We start from the raw sequence: 20,793 nt of genomic DNA on the forward strand, positions 1-20,793 counted from the left end.
TTCAAAATGGATGATTGTGTCAGGAAACAGACGCATGCGCGACGCCACAGTGTGCTCACAGCTTCAGCCCAGGAGAGCCGCACACAGACAATTAGACAAGACGAATCGCGGGAGGTTTCGATTGTGTGCAGTTTTGCTCCCATCTACCCGGGCATCTTTTCAACTGTTTAACAGCAGAACACCGCAACATGGTAAATGAACATCCCAATGGCGTCCTCAAATAATATTTGCATGCCTCAGACATTGCATTCACCTTCAGTGGAAGAACAGCACTATACATTCCTGTGCTCCCTTGTGTCAGTATTTAAAATGGTTCTTAACTCCTCTTCTGATATATTTTTCAATGATTTCAGAGGAGATGTGAAAAGGGGAATTGTACAAATGAAAAGGATATTTTTGTTTTCATGTTTAGTATTTATTTTGGTAAAATTAGTATTTTGTTTTGCTTTTGTTAAATTATGGGAAAAAAGACAACTACTGTTTAACAAAGTTAAATTAAAAATGTCTTATTTCCCTAAAAGGGCTATTTCTATTATTAAGCAGGCACAACTTAACAAAATGAAAGAGTTCTTGTGCCTCAACAGAATACCTCTCATTATTTGCTGTGTACTGGCAAAGTGAATAATTGTTATTTTCATGCACCCCATTATTGGTTGGTTGTGAGGAGTGTTGATTTGTATAAGCTTGGCTTGACCATACTAAATGGGCATATAGCCCTGCTCCCCCCCACCTTGGTCTTATTTAAAAAAAAAAAAAAGTGGACCTACAGCATTTCTAGTTGAGGACCACTGATGTATAGTAAGGCCTTTTTGGACAAAAAAAACGACCATGTATAGTCAGGCCTTTTTGGACAAAATTTTTAGCCGAAAAAAACGACCATGTATAGTCAGGCCTTTTTGGACTAAATTTTTAGCCGAAAAAAACCACCAGGTATAGTAAGGCCTTTTTACCCGAAAAAAACGACCATGTATAGTAAGGCGTTTTTAACCAAAAAAAACCGACCATGTATAGTAAGGCATTTTTGGACAAAACTTTTAGCCCAAAAAAAACACCAGGTATAGTAAGGCCTTTTTACCCGAAAAAAAACGACCATGTATCGTAAGGCGTTTTTGGACGAAATTTTTAGCCGAAAAAAATGACCATGTATCGTAAGGCCTTTTTGGATGACATTTTTAGCCGAAAAAAACGACCATGGTAAGGCGTTTTTAGCCGAAAAAAACCGACCATGTATAGTCACGCATTTTTGGACGAAATTTTGTATACTAAGCCAAAAACGGCTTAGTATACATGGTCGGGTTTTTTTCGGCTAAAATCGCCTTACGATACATGGTCGTTTTTTTCGGCTAAAAACGCCTTACTATATACATGGTCGTTTTTTTTTTCGGCTAAAAATTTCGTCCAAAAACGCCTTACTATACATGGTCGGTTTTTTTCGGCTAAAAACGCCTTACTATACATGGTCGTTTTTTTTCGGCTAAAAAAAACAATGCGAAACGGTATAGACGAGCTAACAGGAAGCAGGAGAAACTCCGCTAAATTCCGTGAAATAGCTTAAGCGTTCTACGCAATGGATAAAGAATATATGCAAGGTGGTTTGAGGTTCCACTGTGCACTCAGACTCAAGATCCATGACGCAACATTCAGCCTCTCCAACTAGCAGGACAGAACAAAAAGATGTTGTTGTTTTTTTCCGCCATGCAGCTGTCTTCCATGACAGAATAATTCCTGGTTTATCCTCATCTGCCGTCTTCTTTTCAAACTCCGTAATCTCCACGCACTTCCTTCATCTCCTAATTGCCGCCTTGGCTGCCGGGCTCGTCGAGCGCTCGGCCCTGAATGGCTGACGGAGATAAATGTCAAGAGGCCCCCGGTGACTTTTTGCTTGTCGGATTTGCCGCAAAAAGTAACGCAGCGAGCAACTCCCGACACTCTTCTCAGAAGTTTTAATCTCGCATTTCCATGTCGAAGGCGCAGCGCTTTTCACGGCAAGAGTGGAGGCACTCGTTGTTGGATGAAATAGGGCAGTGACGAGAGCCTGCTTGTCGTGTTTATTCCACCCCCCCCCACCAAAACAAAATACCCCCAATTGAGTTGATTTTCTGTCTGATGGCGCGCAACTAACCCAAGCATCGTGTTTGCACCCTGGAGAACATCTGCAATGGCTCTCGTCGTTCCTCTTCGCTAAACCATCAGCAGTCGTGATGAATCGCACCAGCTGCTCAACGCGCATCTTCTTGAAATCTGGTACTCGAAAAAGCAGAGAAGCAAGTCCTAATGGCATCCATTTCCATAAATGTCGAGAAGGGGCACGCCACGCGTTGAAGATGGTGAATGCCAATTGCATTTTCTTGATTTTGCGACGATTTCAGCCGTCGCAGATTTCTGTCGAGGGGCGGCGCTCAGTCAAGGCAAATGTTTCGGGCTGAGGCGGTTTCTCGTGTTGAAGGTCGCCGTTGCGTGTCGGAGGAATAGTAATCTGTAAAATCAGATTAAGGACATCAAGATGCCATGAATACAAAGAAGAAGGCGGCCTGTCATTTCACGCGCGGTGGAAGGACGATTTTCAAATGTCCAGGAAAAAAAAAAGTCCTTGTGGTCGCGCCACCGCTCACATTGGCGGGGCTTTTATGGCCGCAAAGGACGCCACTCTGACACGCGGCAGATTTGCTTTCTCATTCCAAGAATTTTCATGCTTTTTTTTTTTTTTTTTAAGTGCCTGATACATATCTCGAAAGGACTCGATATGGAAGCGGTGTGTCGTTTTGCATTTGCGCCATCCTTGAATGTCTTGGACTAAAAAGGAGTGTGCCAAGATGTGGGGGGTTTTTTCTCAAGAGATGAAGAGACAACAAAGAGCGTTTGAATGCACGCGTTGTTCCTTTGTGCCTTGTTATCGTACTTAATGTAATCACGAGCGATAAATATACAGCATGCAGAATATAAATCGGAACAAAAGGTTGCCGTCCCGGTTTTCATTTTGTAGAGTGCGACCTAAGGATGTTCTGTAGCTTCGGGTGCTCTCATCGAAATACATTTTGCACATTTTTATGTCATTAATCCGCACAACTGGATCAGTTTTGGTGAAAAAAAAAACTCCGGTTTGGCGCTCCGCTGGAATTGCAAATCACTGGCCGCTTCATTAGACACCCCTTCAGACTCAAAAATGGCAGAATGGTAGCCGACATAATCCAGTGGTCCAGTTTGAGCGATACAAATATAGCTTTTAAGTGTGATGTTTGTCATTGTCTCCTTTTAATTAATCAGCCAGCAACTCATTCTGCCAAATATCGGCATCTGCCCAAAAAAGTTTTGAAAAACGTAACAGATTGGGCCCTTCTTTCCATGTTGCAGCTTTTGACCGATTGCAGGTGGGGCTGACATTCACCACGTCAAATTTTTGGGTGGCCTTACTCGGTTGTCGGAAGTGCAGAACCGCAATCGCCGTCACAAACACTGATGACCTTGTCAATCCAAAGTCAGCATTGTTACCTTTTGTGTGATGATTTCTTTGACCAGCGCTCATAAGATCGCGCAGGCAGTAAATTCACAGTGACAAAAAACAAAAACAAAACAGCGGGAACGCTCGTAAATATTTTTGTCATTCTCTCAAGAGGAAACCGAAACCATGTCGTAATTTCCGACGGTACAAAGCCGCACTTTTACTTTAGCAATGAGCTTTGTGGCAGGCAGAGAGCGGCGAGAATTATTCATCTCCTGCCTTATTCCTGCGAGGATGCCGTTGACAGCGCCGTCTCATCTCACTCTCCCCGGCTTCCATTAAGGGCCGCGAATTGCAGTCGTTGAAAAGCCTCGTTGGAAAAGCAGTCGTGAGAGCCAAAGGCAAAGAAAGAAAACATTTCTTGTTCATGAATGTGGTTTCACGCAGGTCCTGTCGTGGGGGCAGGGGGGGACCGGTGTTGATTTGAGGTCTGCAGTGATCCAACCTCGGTCTCGCTCTCCTCCCGACAGGCCGCGGCTGCGTTTCGGATTTGTTCCGTCGCAGAGCAATCAGCACAATTGGTTTCAAAGCGAGAACATTGCCGTTGCAAAAGACTGTCGAACATTCCACAGGACGACTAGATTTTCTTTTTGCATTCGTAAACACCCGCGGCGGGTTGGGAAAATGGACATGACATTTGGTGCGTCTCAGTGCAAAAGGTGTCCTATCATCCAAAAGAAAAAAATAAATTAAAATGTGCCCTCGAGAAATCGTAAAAGTACTTTTCCCTCAATTTCAGTGGTTTGCCAGAGGGGGCAGTAGTTTTATTTTATTTTTTTAACTGTTACTATTTTTTTTAATCCAAATGAAATCAGACAGCATGAGGAGAAATGAACATTTCTGGAAAATACCACCACCAAAAAACCCCCATCACTTTCAGTGTTTGACCTACTGTGGTTAGTTTAAAAAAAAACCCCAACAATTTTAGAAACTCATTTCAATGATTTTTCTTGTTTTTTCCAAACAGATTTTGTCAGATCCACAAAGTAATATTTTGCTATTCCAGTTTACAAAGGCTTGTCCAAAGTTAAATGTAAATTGTCTCCCTTCTGGGGATATCTTGCACAATGTGTTGAAATGTGAAATGAGGTGATGAGGAGCCTGAACTTGAAAAAACCCTGTACGCAAAAAGCAACGTTTCAAGCCTGTTTCAATAAATAACCAACGGAAGCAATTGTACAGTCACCGTCAAATAGCAGCCTTGACTTTGAAGGCATATTCACAAACAAGCGCAGGCACTGTACCGGCACGGCACATGCTCATATGCCATTAGAACGACATCACGATACACACAGCGGTAGTACTTGCGCTTGTCTCCATGGTAACTTACAAAAGTGCCAAAGTCGACGGTCGGTGTGAAGCCCCCGCGAAGCGATCGCTCAAGAGCGGTGAACAAAAGCCAACCCCCACCCTTGTGCGGCAGGCAGAGTCAAAATCGATCGGGCTCCTGCTGCCGCGGAACAGTCATTCGTCAATTTTCTACAGCGCTTGCCCTCATTAAGGTCACAGGTGCGCTTTGGGGTGAGAGGTGGCACACCGAAACCCGCCGTCGCGCAGTGTGCGGGCTTCGGCAACCAGAGCGCTGGTTGAAAAGCAAAGGGTGGAGAGTCTCTGTTCGCCAAAACGCACAGGCGCAGTCAGTGAATGGGACGACAGGCCGTTGTCAACGCTCTCTCGAAATGTTCTCGCTCACTCCTTCCTATTTTGCTCGTTTCCTGTCTTTGTTTTTGATCTGCTTCTTCCTTGACAATCATGCCATGTTTTTGTGGTTCAGCGAAAACTAATGCCGGTGCAGATGTCCTGTGCTCAACTGCATGGCGTGCTGGTCTGAGTGGCCAAGTGGAACCTTTTCAAGATGGTCCAATTAAGTCCTGGCGGGCCTGGCTTTTAAACCTGCCGAGATCAAAATTAGAAAAAAACTTGCACTGACTTTATCTTTAACCTCAGCTGTCTGTCAACCGCCCAATTATATTCATCAAAAGCAAAAGACTCTTGCTTTAAAACTTCACGTTGAGAGATCAGCTGAGCTGAAAGCGCAAAAACGACTATTGAATTCAGCTCCCTCTGTTACTTTGGTTAGCCGTGTGTTCAAAACACTGCGATGTGGGGTTCATTTGGTTTGATACATTGCTATGCAGTGGAACTGCGATTTAACTGACTATTTGGGTTGAGCTGTCATCCGTTAGAGCCGACTGGCCGTTACATCAAAGCCTTTTTTTTTTTTTGTTCCTGGCCTGAAAGCACCCAATACAATTATGTAATTTTCATGGTGTAAAAACGTCCTGCACTGTACAAAAAAGTTAGTGTCCATTAAATTAAAAAAAAAAAAAGCTTGAATTGATTGGAAAGTCTGGTCGCGTTCATGAGCTACAATGTTAGCGCTGTCTTTTTTCACCTCTATTACGATTGGATGGATTTACAAAAAAAAAACAACAACTCTCGAAATGAGTATGTCAAGAGATGCGTACGCCACCCACTCCAGTGCAAAGATACGAATAGGTCAATACGACACATTCTTGGAGCCGCGGATGCTAAGCTAACATCTACGCTATATTACATTTGAAGCAGTGCTCTGCCATGCTAACATGGCCGACGCATGCGTTGTTTTGATGACAAAGTCGTGTCTGCCAAGATGAGTGCCATAACGGCACACTTTTTAGGCTGCTCTGGTCTACCGTAACGTCTCTTATACCTCAGATGAGAGAGCAGTGCTAGCAAGAAACACGTGACCGGCCTTGTGTATCATGATGCAACCAATTCCGGAACTTTGAAAGCTACCTTTTTGCCCGATGAATTGGTTCAGGGTCTGGTAAATTCAAGTTCCGCTGTATGATGTATGGAGTGTGGTTCTTGACTCGCTCAATCCGTAAAGTGCCTCGAGATAACTTCTGTTGTGAATTGGCGCGATACAAATCAAACGGACTTGACTTGGATCGATTAGCGAGAAGCGTTGCGACAAGATAGTGTAGCAACCGAACCGTGTGGTGTCGCGTCGCTTCACGGGGGGGGGGGGGGGGGGGCAACAATTGTAACCATGACGACAAAAAGATGGGTTGGTATCTGCATAAAAGTATTTACATCTGTTCTTCAAGTTCTGTGGCTTATTTCCCGTGTGAACATCCCAAGTCAAAGAAGGCAATGAAGTGTCACTAAGGTAGAAGGAAGAGGAAGAGGAGGAGGAGGAGGAGGGCGGCGCCAGCGCGGGAGTTCATCAGCTAGTGCAGATGCTGTTTATGGAAATGATGGCCGGGTCCACCAGGCCCAGTTCCTCGTGCTCGTTGACGCACAGCTGATAGCCGCAGCCTCGCCGGCGCTTCAGCGGCGTCACCTTGGCGTCGGGTTTGGCGCGGGGCGGCAGCAGGAAGCCCACGCTGCCGGCGATCAGCATGTGCCAGATGCTGTGGATGTAGAAGTAGTTCTCCTCCGTCTCCACGAAGGCGTAAAGGGCCACGGCCGACGTGGCGATGGCCGTGCCCGGGAAGAGGAAGAACACCCAGCGCTTCCAGGTGGGCGGGTAACATCGCCGCCGGCGAACGGTGCGCACCGTCTGATCGAACCGGGAAAATAAGAGAAAGAATAATTACGCCTTGTACGCGCCATCTGTGAATTCGCTAATTGATAGTTGACTTGGGGATTTTGACCAGTGGTGTCCAAAAGAGAATCCGGGGCCATTTGCGGCCCACCATCCGTTTTTCAGCGGCCCGCGGCAGATATTAAAAAGGACATTTGACAGGGCCCACAACTCTAGTAAATTTCTAAAAGAAAAAAAATCGGGTGGAGATGGACAGCGTGACAAAGTGCAGTGTCGAAAAAAATAAAAGAAAAAATTGGCGCCACTACTACTCATAAATTGGTTATGAATGTGGAAAAGGTATTCGGCTACTGTTCAGTGCAGGGGTGGATCTAGTCTAGTGAGATACAGGGCCATTGGCCACTCTAGAAAAAAAACTAAACAATTTGCCTTCTCACCTTTCACAGAAAGCTGCGATGTAATAATTTTCCAAAGTAACTAGAAAATGTCAGACCAGCATATTTTGCAAGTTCCCATGCTACCGGGTGGATTTTTAGTCATGTAGTTGCACAAATTTCAGGCACCAATGCTCGTTTGCTGTGCGGACCAAAACGCGATATGTCCTCGCTGTTGATGCGGAAACACGATTGGCGCTTGACTTCAAGTGCTAACAATCATTGTGGAGCGGTGAAGTCAACGTGTCGACTAAAACATAGATGTTGCTGTGTATGTACGTTTTTTTTTTTTTTGTAATATGCTGCATGGGTCTTGACCTGCGCTGAACACAAAAACACGACGCGTAAGTGCATACGGACAACGCGTCTCCCGGCGAGTTGAAATCCTCAATTTGTATTTTGTGTTTCCAGGTAACAGCTTTCACGGCATATCAGTATTTAGCAATGTTCCAACTGAGGGACTATTTTCCTTTTTTTTTTTTTTTCGGTGTCTTTTAACGGATTTGATGTTCTTGCCGCCCACGACGCGACGCTGGCGACAATCAACAGATCGATGCTTTCAATGGCGGCGCCGCGCCGCGGCTGCCACTAAAACACAATTAATGTTGTTGTTTGCTCCTTTTCGTCCTCCCCCCGTGTGGCATCGTCACCGGATGTCGTTTTGAGTTTAGTACGGAAAATTCTCATCCACTCATAAGTGGCCCGGAAAGGCTCTAAGTGCTGAGCGGGTCGATTTTTCATGTTTCTCTTCGCGCCGGCGACACGTTCCAGTCCTTCCCTTTTATTCCTATTCATAAAGACTGATTGCTTGCATGATATGTCTCCCAAGGCGCCTTGGGATGGATTGTGAAGACAGATATAGAGCACCCATCAGTGAGCAGAATAATTACATGGATTCCAGCTGGAAAATGGCGGCGATTAAATTAGCATGTCGAATACTGGCGAGGTTCAGGAAATAATTGAACTGAAGCAGAGTGAAGACGAAAAAAAACAACCCTCAACCGCTGTGTTTTATTGTTGGTTGGGACCGGGGAGGTCTTTGTTCTTGCGTAAATCAGGAAGCTGGTTTAGTTTGGGGAATTAGGAGAGCTTGGCGGTGACAGATTTCGACCTGGATGCGCACGACACTTCCTGCAAAGCCGGCAAACGCTGGGTGCCCTCCGCTTGACTGCTCTAATTTGCTGGCGTCTGCCGGCGGGAACAACGGCCGCATATGCGGTCTCGAAAATGAAGGCGCGCTCGTTGAAAATGCTCCAAATGGAGAGATGCGCCGGACTTGCTTTCATCGGCGCAGACGAGACGCCCGCCTGCAATTAATTGCGTTCTGCAGATATTGCCGCCGCATCTCACGCGGCATTTGCATTCACGTCAACGTAAGGAGTGATAATCGCAATTGTTGCCGGGACTAAAGGGTTGACGTTAAGACTCGGGTCTGCGATTACACGAAATGCTCCATTATTACGGGCTCAAAAACCCGAAGGCGGTCGATTTAAACACGCGTGCTGTCTGGCGGATCTTCCGGCCGACAAAACTCCTCAACGCGTCGCTTTGTAGGTGAAGCCGCACGCCGTGTTCTTTGCAGCCCCCGTCGGAGGTGTGCCGTTCAATTCTTATTGTATTTTTTTTCAGAGCGCGCATGAGGTCGGAGAGAAGAGTCAGTTCACGCGCAAGATGACCTGGAATGGAACTGTAAGCCATGACTAATACCCGCACAGGCTGCAGAACTTTTAAAAGCCCTTCGGTGCTTATGTGGAAGAGCTTCGCCGGTCAGAGGGGCGCAGTTCTTTAGCCACGCACATGTGAGCCCAAGTGACGGATTAACACCTACGAGCGGGAGGAACTACTAAAGAGTTGGGGGCAGTCAAACGCCCCCCCCCCCGCCCCCGGCAGCATTAGCTTCGAGCCAAATGTCCTGATGTTACGTCGGTGCAGTGTGAGGAGGGCTGCAAAGGATGGGAATTTTCCCAAGGGGGAAACTGGCACGTATGGAAAGGAATCAAATTGAAGGCGGGCTCGTCAAATGCAACTTAAATGTAGTTGAGGGAAATTTCATTTGGCAAAATCCTTTAGAACAGCGGTCACCAAACTACGGCCCGCGGGCCGGATCCGGCCCGCCTCCACATTTGGTCCGGCCCCCCTGAACAATACCAGAGTCTTTTGATTTATTTTTCATCTATGTATATATGTATTTTATCATAAAATTTGGCTTTTGCAATAAAATATTCCTTAGTTATGAACTATTTTCATGATTAACTATTAGCTAGTAACAATTTCATAAACACATACAGTATAACGTGACATTTGTTCCATCCTTCTGCGGCCTGTGCCGTTATCTGGCAACCCCAGAAAAAAAAATCCTAAACCCGTCCCTCTCAAAGAGAACGTAATCATGGCGAAAAGGTGAGGTAAGAGAAAAAAAATGATTCAGAATACAGGGAATTTAACCCAAAATGGAGAAACGATTGCAAAGAAAAGATTGTCTGTCTCATCTGTCGGTGGCGGTATTCAAAGAATACAATCTGCAGAGACACTATGAATCCCGTCGCAACAACAAGTACGTAAGGAGAGTTTGTCAAGAAATGCATGAATGCTGTCGCGGAGGTGGTGTGTCCCGAGAAGAAAGACGTCTTTAATACCGCGAGTGTATCAAAAAAAGTTATTTGATTTTGTGTGGGTTTCTGGGAAACAATACATTTTTACGTCTAGGTACTCTTGCAGTCACACTTTTGCTGTTACAAATTGACCCCGGGCCCCCCATCAGAGAAGCGAAAAGTTATGTGGCCCTCACAGGAAAAGGTTTGGGGACCACTGCTTTAGAACAACCCAATTTTATGGAAGGACTGTCGTTACTTGAGTTGCCCCACCAACAGTCTTAGTTTTTGGGGGGTTTTGGAGGCGGGGGGGCGGGGGGGGGGTTGCCCCCCTGGTTCAGCCGTCACGCTCACAGTGATGTGACAACATTCATGCTTGAAATATAACGCCCTCCAATAATCCTCATTGCTTCCTACAATCACCATCGTTTCCAACTATTTCTCCCCCCCGCCAAAAAAAATTACTCCATCTTAAATTCCCATGAAAATTTACCAGGACCTTTGCTAGGGCAAGCAATAAATCTCAAATAGCAGCAAAGTGCTTGGTTGAAAAAAAACAACCAAAAAAAGGGTCTGTTGGAGAGTAAATATTGGACTTACCCATGCCACTGCCATGATGCCCAGAGCAAACAAGCTGGGTCCCAGCAGGTTCCACAAACCGTGACGGTCCAGCTGCAAAGCCATGGACAGGGACATGGCCCCCAGCAAATACAGCACCTTGAAAAAAAAAAAAGGGGGGGGGGGAAACAAGTCAAGTCAAGTCAACAGTATTTATAGAGCACTTTCAAACAGCCATCGCTGCATACAAAGTGCTGTACATGGAGCAATTTAACATGCACAATAAACAGTAAGACAAATCGGTAATAAAGGCGGTAGAAAGCACCAAACAGTAAAACCAAGAACAAATCTAAGTCATGCTGAGTCGAATGCCAAAGAATACAAGTGAGTTTTGACGAGGGTTTTGAAGATGGGCAGCGAGGAGGCTTGCCGAATGTTTAGTGGGAGGTCATTCCAGAGAGAGGGACCAGCAACAGAAAAGGCTCGATCCCCTCTGAGCCTCAGTTTAGTTCTTGGTACTTCTAATAAAGTCTGGTCCACAGACCTGAGGCGCCGGGCAGGTGTGTAGGGGCGGATGAGCTCAGAGAGGTAAGGTGGCGCGAGATTATTCAGAGATTTGAAAACAAATAAGAGGATCTTGAAAATAACTCTAAAATGAATGGGGAGCCAGTGAAGGGATGCCAGAGTAGGAGTTATGTGCTCCCTCTTACGAGTACCAGTCAAGAGGCGAGCGGCGGCATTCTGGACCAGCTGAAGGCGCTTAATGGAGGACTGGCTGACTCCAAAGTAAAGGGCATTGCAGTAATCGAGCCGGGATGTGACAAAGGCATGAATTACCATCTCAAAGTGTTCATGTGAGAGGAGAGGTTTTATTTTGGCCAGCTGTCTAAGGTGAAAGAAGCTGGATTTAACAACGGCACCAATTTGCCGATCGAGTTTGAAATCACTGTCCAGTTTAAGGCCCAAGTTTGAGACTGTTGACTTAAGATAAGGAGACAGGGGGCCCAAGTCTACAGGATGGAATGTACAAGGGCCACTGGGACCAAACAATATCACCTCTGTCTTCTTTTCATTGAATCTCAAGAAATTTTGTGCCATCCAGGTTTTGATTTCTTCCAGACAGGATAGGAGTGGCCTTAATGAGAAGGCGTCTTTCTTGCTCAGTGGGACATAGATCTGGCAGTCATCTGCATAGCAGTGGAAGGGAATACCATGTTTCCTTAAGATGGAACCCAATGGGAGCAGATACAGCGAGAACAGCAAAGGCCCCAGAATTGAGCCCTGTGGAACACCACATGACAGGGGAGCAGTGCGTGACTCAGAGCAGCCAAGGCTGACACAGAAGGTTCTGTCAGCTAAATAGGACCTAAACCACTCAAGAGCACTGCCGCCAATGCCCACCAAGTGCTGCAAACGAGACAGCAGAATACTGTGATCCACTGTATCAAATGCTGCAGTTAAGTCCAATAGAACTAGACACACGTGGTCTCCAGAGTCATTTGCCAGGAGGATGTCATTAGAAACGCGTAACAGGGCTGACTCCGTGCTATGCATCGTCTTGAAACCTGACTGGAAGACCTCCAAGATGTTATGTTCATCCAAGAAAATTTTCAACTGCATGTGCACCACTTTTTCCAGAATTTTGGAAATGAAAGGCAGCTTGGAAATGGGCCTGAAACTTGACAGCACATCTGGATCAAGGCCAGCTTTCTTGATCAAGGGTTGGACCACAGCATGTTTAAACTGTTGGGGAACTACACCAGAAGAGAGGCTGCTGTTGATGATATCCAAGACTGATGCGCCAACACTCGGGAGAACCTCCTGAAAGAAGTAGATAACGGGGTAGGACTAGATAAGTTTTTTACTTCTTCCTACTCCCTTGAACATAATAACTGTGTTGAATGAAGATTGATTTCTTTCTTTTTACTTTTTTTATCTACCTTATTTTCTGTCAAATTATTACTGTATATATGTTTTATGTTCAATAAACAAACAAACAAACAAACAAACAAACAAGTGCGGGGGAAGAGAGTCGCAAGGGGAGCCAGATGGCTTTGTCTGGCGAACTACATCCTCCAAAAGCGCCAAGGACACAGTTTCAAAAAGCACATGCATCAATGTCGAGTGGCTCCAAAGGACTTTGGAGCAACCTAAAGTCCAATCATGTGCAAACGTGGACTGCACTCCTTCACTGAAGGTATCGAGACGCTAGATCAAAAATTAAAACGTACTTGCATACCAAAAACGGGTGTTTTACATTACGAGCGTTCACGGAAACAAATCGAATTTGTATGTCGAGGCAGTATCGTTTTCAAAAGTGCAACTGTAACAAAATTCACCAAGCGGGTCTCCTCTGTGGTGAGCGGCCGCCATCACAACCACGACAACAAAGCACAGAGAGGACCGCGAGAAGCACCGTCTATAAATAACCAGCTTACGGTTTTTTTTTTGTCAAGCTCACAATTTTGACACAAAGCCACAAGCATGTAAGGGAAAGATAAAGTGCGAGTGGAGGGAGCGGCTGGAAATCGATAAGATATGCCACACACGCCCGCCGTGTGCGTTCCGTCTGCCGGGGGAACGTGAGGAGACATTTGGTGGTTTTTTCTCGAGCAGGGAAGGGATGACCCGCCCGCAGGAGTACACCGCTAATTGGAATAGACGAGGGAAGGAGGGGTGCGGCGTCGTGCGGCAGCAGTCATCAGTCACGCCGCGCCACGGGTCACGCAGTCCCCCCCCCACCCCGTGCTGTATTCAAGCGCGGACGCGTGACCGCCTGCCGACAGGCCGGGCGCCTTAATGAATCATTATCTGTCATCGTGATGGATGAACTTGGGAGGATTCAAGTGTGTGTGTGTGTGTGGGGGGGGGGGGGGGGGCGTGGCAAAATACAAGGTGCGCCGCACGCTCCCTTTGTGGCGATGACCGCGTTTTTCTATGAAGCTGCAACCAGTGTCATTTCAATTACGGCAGAACTCACTCAAGTGCACACGTCTGGGAAGGTTTGACGGTGAAGGAGGGAGGGGGGCTTTCACGGCTCACTTTAAAGGTATTTGTTGAGGTACTGCTGTGCGTCCGTCCAGAAGAAGGAAGGTCAAACGCTATTTGGAGAATTGTCGTTTACTGTAGTACACAATACTTAGTGGCCATTTGTTTTTTTTAATCTTAGCACCCAAACAAGCAAAAACTAATATGAAGACTAATAACTAAAACAAAGCATTTTGAAAGAGAAAAAAAAACATCCCCTCGAAAGTCATCAAAACTACAGTAAGTGAATTAACTATAAACTAACTTGAAAACTCAAGGCACAGGAAATCCATCCATCCATTTTCCGAACCGCTTAATCCACACAAGGGTCGCGGGGGGTGCTGGAGCCTATCCCAGCCGTCTTCGGGCAGTAGGCGGGGGACACCCTGAACCGGTTGCCAGCCCATCGCAGGGCACACGGAGACGAACAACGATCCGCGCTCACACACCTGGGGACAATTTAGAGTGTTCAATCAGCCTGCCACGCATGTTTTGGGGGGGGGGGGGGGGGGGATGTGGGAGGAAACCGGAGTACCCAGAGAAAACCCACGCAGGCACGCAAACTCCACACAGAAAGGGCGGACCCGGGATCGAACCCTGCACCTCTGCGCTGTGAGGTCAACGAGCTAACCACTGGGCCACCGGACTGCCGCCACAGGAAATTGAAATTTTAAAATGTGTCATTTTCTTTTTCCCCCCACAACTATCCCAGCTTCTTGCCGCGTTCAAAACACCCGCATGGCTCAACTCTCCTGAGGTATGAAAGTGAGTGTGAATGGCGAGCACTCAGGTCCTACCCCGTCTCGCTCGGTCAAAGTCTGCCTTCTACGATCCAACTCACCTGCGACCTTCAGGAGAAGAAGCAGTGCCAAAAACACCTGGCGGGAAATTCAGTCACCCGCAGAAAGTGCGCCTCCGCGTCTCCAAGTCTGCATGTTGGTTTTGATCCATATTAGCTTTGTTCAAGTCTTTAGCGGAGCTCTGAACTTGCCCACGAGTTTATCAGCTCGCCCCCCCCCCAACTCCCCTGGTGCTCAGCTATTCTATCGAGTACAACGCGACCATCCAAAACATCAAGTAGAGGACGCGACAAGAAAAAGGGAAACCAATACAGCGTAAAAGTCTTATGGTGTCATATGTGATTCGGACTGATTGATGGCGCATTATCCTGGAGTCAGTGGAGATTAACGGCTCCCTTGAGGTTGCTACAAAGTCCTTGTGTGAAATTTTAATTATAGCATCTATTTACAATCTAAGGTCCTTTGCTGCTGCTGCTGCTGCTGCCGCCGTTGCGCGGACGCACCCACAATGTCTCTCGACATTCAACAAACACACACACTTGCACTTGCCGGTCCTGACGCGCATTGGATGAGAGGCTACGGACTGCAGCGCTCAGCAAAAAGCAAAACTCTGGAGGACGGCAGATGTTGGTACACGCGCCCTGCCATTGGTCCCCCCCACCTCTTTTCCGTCTCATTTGTGAACACACGCCATCGTGGCTCACAGCAGGGCCGTGGCGACCCGTGGAGAAGCCGCACCTGTTAGTGTTTGCTCCGCGCATCGAGTCAACAAGCAGACAGTCACATAACCAAACGTATTGATCTTTCTGTCTACGAGACACACACACACACACAACTGACTCATAACAGCTTAGCACTCACTAAATTGCCTTTTCTTTAAGGTTCATCAGACCTCAGTGCTAAAAGAAGAAAGTAGAATCTCAGCAAGCCCAAAATCCCGAACGTAGTGTACAAAAAGAAATTCGCCAGCGTGCACCTGTTTAATGATGGACTTCAGCCTCGCCATGGCGATGACCGTGACCCACACTGACATGAGGGAGCCCAGGAAATCGCAGAACTGCAGAACGTCATACTCCATGATGCAAAAGACCACGATGCCCGGCTGGTCACACGCATGGTAGAACTGTCGCGTTGGGGCAGACAAAACGGGAGACGTGAGACGATGTCGCAACGATGTACCGTAAGAGATGGGTTGAAAATTGGTGGTCTAACGTACAACTAAAAATCACTTTTTTTTAAATGTCATTTTTGTGTGGTTGTGATTTGAAAGAGGGCAGCGGTTTCTGTATTTAATAAATATGTCCGGAAAAATGTCACACCAAATGTAATAAAGGACAAAAGTGCCATTGTGTGTCTCGCAAGATGTTAGTATATCTTGTGAGACTTTATCAAAGTGGGTCTCGCTTGGAATCTAATCGCGAGCATGTCAATGGTGTTTTCCTCCGTATGTTAGCATGAAGCTCAAAGGGGCTTCTTTTTTTTAGCTGTTTGGTTGTTTTAAATGCACAATGTGAAATTCTCTTTGTTTGGTGTTTACTTTGACAGTAAACTTCAACTCTATTCATTTCAACAAATCATTGTCCTTAGATGGATGCCTCCATTCTAAACGAGTCTTCCGTTTCATGTTATTATTCTGTCAAAGCAAGCTCCCTTAAGAGTTTAAAAAAAAACCCAGACACAAGATGATAACGCGGTTAACTTCAAATGTCTAGACTGGTCGGTTGCGCGTTCCTTGTCAGCGCTCTGCCTCGCAGGCTTTTCCGCCAAAGTTCAGGGGTCTTTTGTTCGATCATGAGACAAGTGGAACGACACAGTAACAAAAGAGCTGCTTGATTGTCAGGAGGGACTCACGGTGGAGAAGAACATGGTGAAGATGTAGACCGAGGCCTCCAGCAGGTAGTGGCTGCGCACGGCGATGACCACCGGCGGGACGAACATGAGGTTACTGAGACACAGCAGCAGGGTGGAGAGGAGCTGGAAGCTGTACGAGTAGGCCTCCGAATTGTCTGTGCATCCCCAGCCTTCCCAGCCTGATGTGCACAGCCAACACACGCGCGCACCGGGGTTGTGTTAGCGGGGGATTTTTTTTTCAGTATTGTTAGTTTGTATTTCATTTCATTGACTTTTTTTTTTAAATTAGGTTTCAGAACATGTTTGTTAGTTTGGGTTTTTTTGGTAATGCTTCAATTTAGTCACATTTTAATTCGTTTTAGCATGAGCCTGAGGTTTTTTTTAAAAGATATGTTTCAAGATTTGTCCAGGGCAAGATTAAAAAAACAAAACGAAAAAAAAACAACATTAAAAAGCTCACTCAGGATTTCTAATCGTTAACCCAGTGCAAGGTACGAAAGGGATCGAGCCAATGCTGGGTTATTTGTACCTCGCGCATTGGATAATGGTTTGACCCAGCACGTTGGGTCAAGAAAAATCACCTCACACCGATGAGTTCAAGCTACCTACAAATGGATGATCAGGCTATCAGTATAGTTGTTATTAAATATTGGATTATTATTTTTCTAAGAAGACGACGCAACTTTCCGCTATCAGGGGTCGCCACAGCACATCGCTCGTATGACAGTTTTTACACAGGAAATTTGGGTGAAACGAAAAAAAAAAAAACTATAAATAACCCCAAAAGGTGGATCGGTCCATTTTTGACCCAACTGGTATTTAAAGTGAACCAATTTTTCATTTTCATATTAATTTCAGGCGGGTCAGCCACCCTGATCAGGATTTGAAGCCGGATCCCTGTGGCTCTAGTAAGCACTGTTCCCCACTGAGCCGTCCAGCCACCAACAAATTTTTCAAAGAATGTTACATCAGATTGACTTCAACTTTAGTCCACAAAAAGGAACAGCTTCACATCTTCAGCCCACCCAAATACAATTCCCAACCCAATTTGCTGGGCCAAAATAACGAACCCAACCTTCCCAAAACCCACAGCTACACAATAAGTGGGTGAGGAAGGCGACCCAACATTGTTTTAGTGCGCAGCATCGCTCATAAAGTGACTGAACTATTCCCTCATCAGGTCGTCTTTGTTAACAACACGTCATCCCTGTGGAGAAATATGCAAAAGAAGGATTTGGGAAGTTGTTTTTTTTATCCGGCAACATAGGGCCTCCTGGTGAGATCGCCTCTGCGCAACACGAATTGGAGCTCGATCAAGAGGTAAATTGGATAAGACGGCGTGAATGAAATATTTGTGAGCGCAGCCAAATGGAGAATTTGAGGCCAGGGGCACGAGTTGAACCGCATTTAAGCAACGACGGTAAAATCCAGCGCCGCTGATAACGCGGCAATCAAAGCAGGATTTCAAGAACCCTCAAAGAACGAGCTTTGTTTAGCTCTATAAGCTCCTAATTTATTGAAGAGCGGCTCTTCATTAAGCGCCTTTTTTATTGTACTTTCCAAATTGCTTGAATCAAAAGATTAGCATCAGCCGCTGCGTGACCTCAACCGATAGATTTCATCAGCGGATCGTCAAATCCGTTGCGGAAAACAACCTCTTTTTTTTTGGATTCACATGATGCAATTGGCGTTCGCTCCTTACCTGCTTTGCATTCACACGCGGCATAAAGGTAGTTGTTTGTGCGAAGCAGCTTGCACTGTCCGTACGTGCCGCAGTCGTTGATGCACGGCGTCAGGTAGGCGCGCATGTACACCTCTGCGGTGATGTTGGAGCACTCCTCAAAACTGCAACGTATACGAATATGCAGATAGAGGTGTGTTTATTTATTTATTTATTTGGGGGGGGGGGGGGGGGTTACCGGCCTCAGACATGTGGAAAAGAGGTTGATTAAAGTTGTCCCCCGATTCAACTCAGCCAGAAAAATACACTCTGTAAATCAAAAGCTTTGAAGTTGGGCAGTCCGTGGATTTCCGAAGTTAATCAAGCCGTTCGTGGTGCATTCGCGTAGCACGTGACTGCTTTAGTTTCAAGTTGAATGTCTTCCATAAATAAGGGTGCCTTGAGACATGTGTTGAATTTATTCTGTGGCAACCACCTTTGTAATGAATGGAAACGCCCCCCCCCCCAAAAAAGTAAAAAATACCTGAACGTCTGTCCCGTACAGATGTCTCATCTCCTCGCCGAGGATGAAGAATATATGACTGTACGTACTGCTAGAATGAATGTTTATTGTGTGCTGCACTGTTTGTGATCAGTTGTTGAAAGGGTTAAGGCCCGGTACACACAAAGAGAATCGGGCTATTTTTCATCATCAGCCTGTCAAGGCTTTTAATAAAAAATACGTTGGGGTTTTTTTTCCTTCTAGTTTTGTTTTTAGTTTGACGCAATAGTGGCAGTTAATAGTCTGAAATTTCTTTGTGGAAGAATTTCTCACTACCTGCCAAACAACCTCTTGTTGTAAAGTGAGCAACGCTGAATTAGAAAAAGCAAGCCGGTGTTGACTTGAGCAGCTCTAATTATTTTCAACCACAGTATTTTCAGATCTTACCTCGACATTTAATCCTTTGTGTCGTTAAATGCCTTCTTCAAATGGATGGACATTTGTTCTGATCAAATGAATTTTTGCCAGACTTTTTATGTTGGACTGTAGTTTAGAATGATATTTATTATCTTGAATCAGGCAGTAGAAGGTCACGGGGAAGGTCATTTAGGCCCTGAGAGCCATTAGCGGCTTTAGCAGAGTTAGCCATTTGTCAAACAAAAAAGACAACATTTTAGTATTTTGAGGTACCGTGTGAAATTCTCCATATTTATCCTGCATGTCTTTCATCCTTCACCCTTCGTGCTAAAATGTATTTTTATATGCTCATGACCTAAAAATGTCTCCACGGAATTATTTATTTGGGATTTGTACAAAAAGACCATCGTCATTTCATGCGGCGATCATCACAAACTGCCAACCGCTACCGAAAAAACAAACAAACAAGCGAGACAACGGATGTACTTGTAATCATTCTTTAAGACAATCGGTGGACGGGAAAAAAAATTCCCGCTGGCAAATTGTCACTTCACTAATTGCCAGATCGTACAATCAATCACGGCGATTGAAACTGCAGGAGCTAACAAATGTCTTCATTTGCCTTTTTCCTGAATTCATATTAAATTGAGGCAGCTGCTCGCCTGCTTATTTTTCACGTTTTTCAATCAACTAAATTGGGCTTGTGAAGCAAACCTGTCACCGGCACTACCTCTTACACCGTGACCTGGATCATCAAGAGCAAGTAAATATGTAAAAAAAATATTTAAAATCCCAGACTGCCATGTGGGTATTTTTCAGAGCACAGCTAGGCTCACTCTCACCATCTGTTACCCACGCTGAATTGCAAATCCCGAGTGGAGAAAGAAAGAAAAAAAAAGGCCGGGGGGGTGGGGGGGGTCTGTTCAATTCTGTTCACATTTTTGCACTTTTAAGGCACAAACCAAACAACTCAGTGAATTCTTAATTTGGCTGACAACTTCCCCAAACAAACAATTTCCCCTTCTGTAATTTATTTGGGGGGGACTTCTTAAAAATGGCTTTAGCAATACGGAGGGGAAAAAAAGACTTGAACACATTTTGAGCAGTCATACCCGTGTTGTGCGGCGCATAGAGAGCGCAGACTGAGGTACCAGGTGCCCGTCTGAGGGTATGGAATCCTGAGCTTGGTGATATTTGTGGAGGTGTTCACTGAGAGGAAAAACCCGGCGACGGATTCTACGACGGAGCAAAAGAAAAGGAAATTGTCGCGAACACGGTCGTGCTGGACACAGAGAGCATTCGTAAAGACCTTTTTGACGTTTGAAGGGATCGCGGCATCGGTGGGTCGGACGTACCTGAGTCACATTTGAATAATGAGCTTTGCCAAAGGAAGAGCGGCATCCCGTGAGTCAGGCAGCCTTGCACGGTGACATTCCTGTCTTTAAGCGTCGACTGTAACACACCAGATGAGCAAATGTCAGGAGAAAGAACAAACTATGAGTGTCACGTAAAAGACAAAAAAAAAAAAAACCCCAGATCCCGCCGTGTGACGTGAAGCTGGCTGGGACGCGTTCCAGGTACCCGCGACTCTAACGAGGACGAGCGGAATGCTAAATAGATGGCTACAAAACAGACTGCAATTTATTCACGCCTTAACTTTGCAGTAAATAAACCTTTTATTGACGATCACCTTTTAGTAGGAAAAGAAACTGCAGCACGGCGAACAGTGCGGTGACGTCGGGACAGTGCTGATTAATGAAAGGAGCCGGCAGACACTTTGCCAGGTGCTTCCTCGAGTCACCATCTGCCCGACAATCTCCGGATAAAACGCCTCAATCAGACTCAATTTCAAAACTCGGCCCGTAATGAGTCGTGCACCTCCCTTTACTTCCACTTGCGCTTCCCTCCCAAAGCCACAAAGC

At 45.9% G+C, this 20,793-nt stretch overlaps 1 protein-coding gene across 1 annotated transcript in view; it reads right to left on the bottom strand.

The window, feature by feature from the left end:
- Positions 1 to 4,232: 4,232 nt before the first annotated feature.
- Positions 4,233 to 20,793, bottom strand: part of tmem8b (transmembrane protein 8B) — a 36,274-nt gene continuing 19,713 nt past the window's right edge. The window contains exons 7-13 of the mRNA XM_086111854.1: positions 20,227 to 20,323; positions 19,984 to 20,107; positions 17,995 to 18,137; positions 16,293 to 16,471; positions 15,418 to 15,564; positions 10,657 to 10,773; positions 4,233 to 7,046 (exon numbers count right to left, since the gene is read on the bottom strand). Coding sequence (XP_085967980.1) covers positions 6,711 to 7,046; positions 10,657 to 10,773; positions 15,418 to 15,564; positions 16,293 to 16,471; positions 17,995 to 18,137; positions 19,984 to 20,107; positions 20,227 to 20,323 — 1,143 coding nt within the window. The 3' untranslated portion in view covers positions 4,233 to 6,710. The remainder of the gene's footprint in view (positions 7,047 to 10,656; positions 10,774 to 15,417; positions 15,565 to 16,292; positions 16,472 to 17,994; positions 18,138 to 19,983; positions 20,108 to 20,226; positions 20,324 to 20,793) is intronic.

Source organism: Hippocampus guttulatus, chromosome 5 (genome assembly GCF_054856545.1).
Source record: "Hippocampus guttulatus isolate MCC_2025c chromosome 5, RoL_Hgut_1.0, whole genome shotgun sequence".
Taxonomy (NCBI): domain Eukaryota; kingdom Metazoa; phylum Chordata; class Actinopteri; order Syngnathiformes; family Syngnathidae; genus Hippocampus; species Hippocampus guttulatus.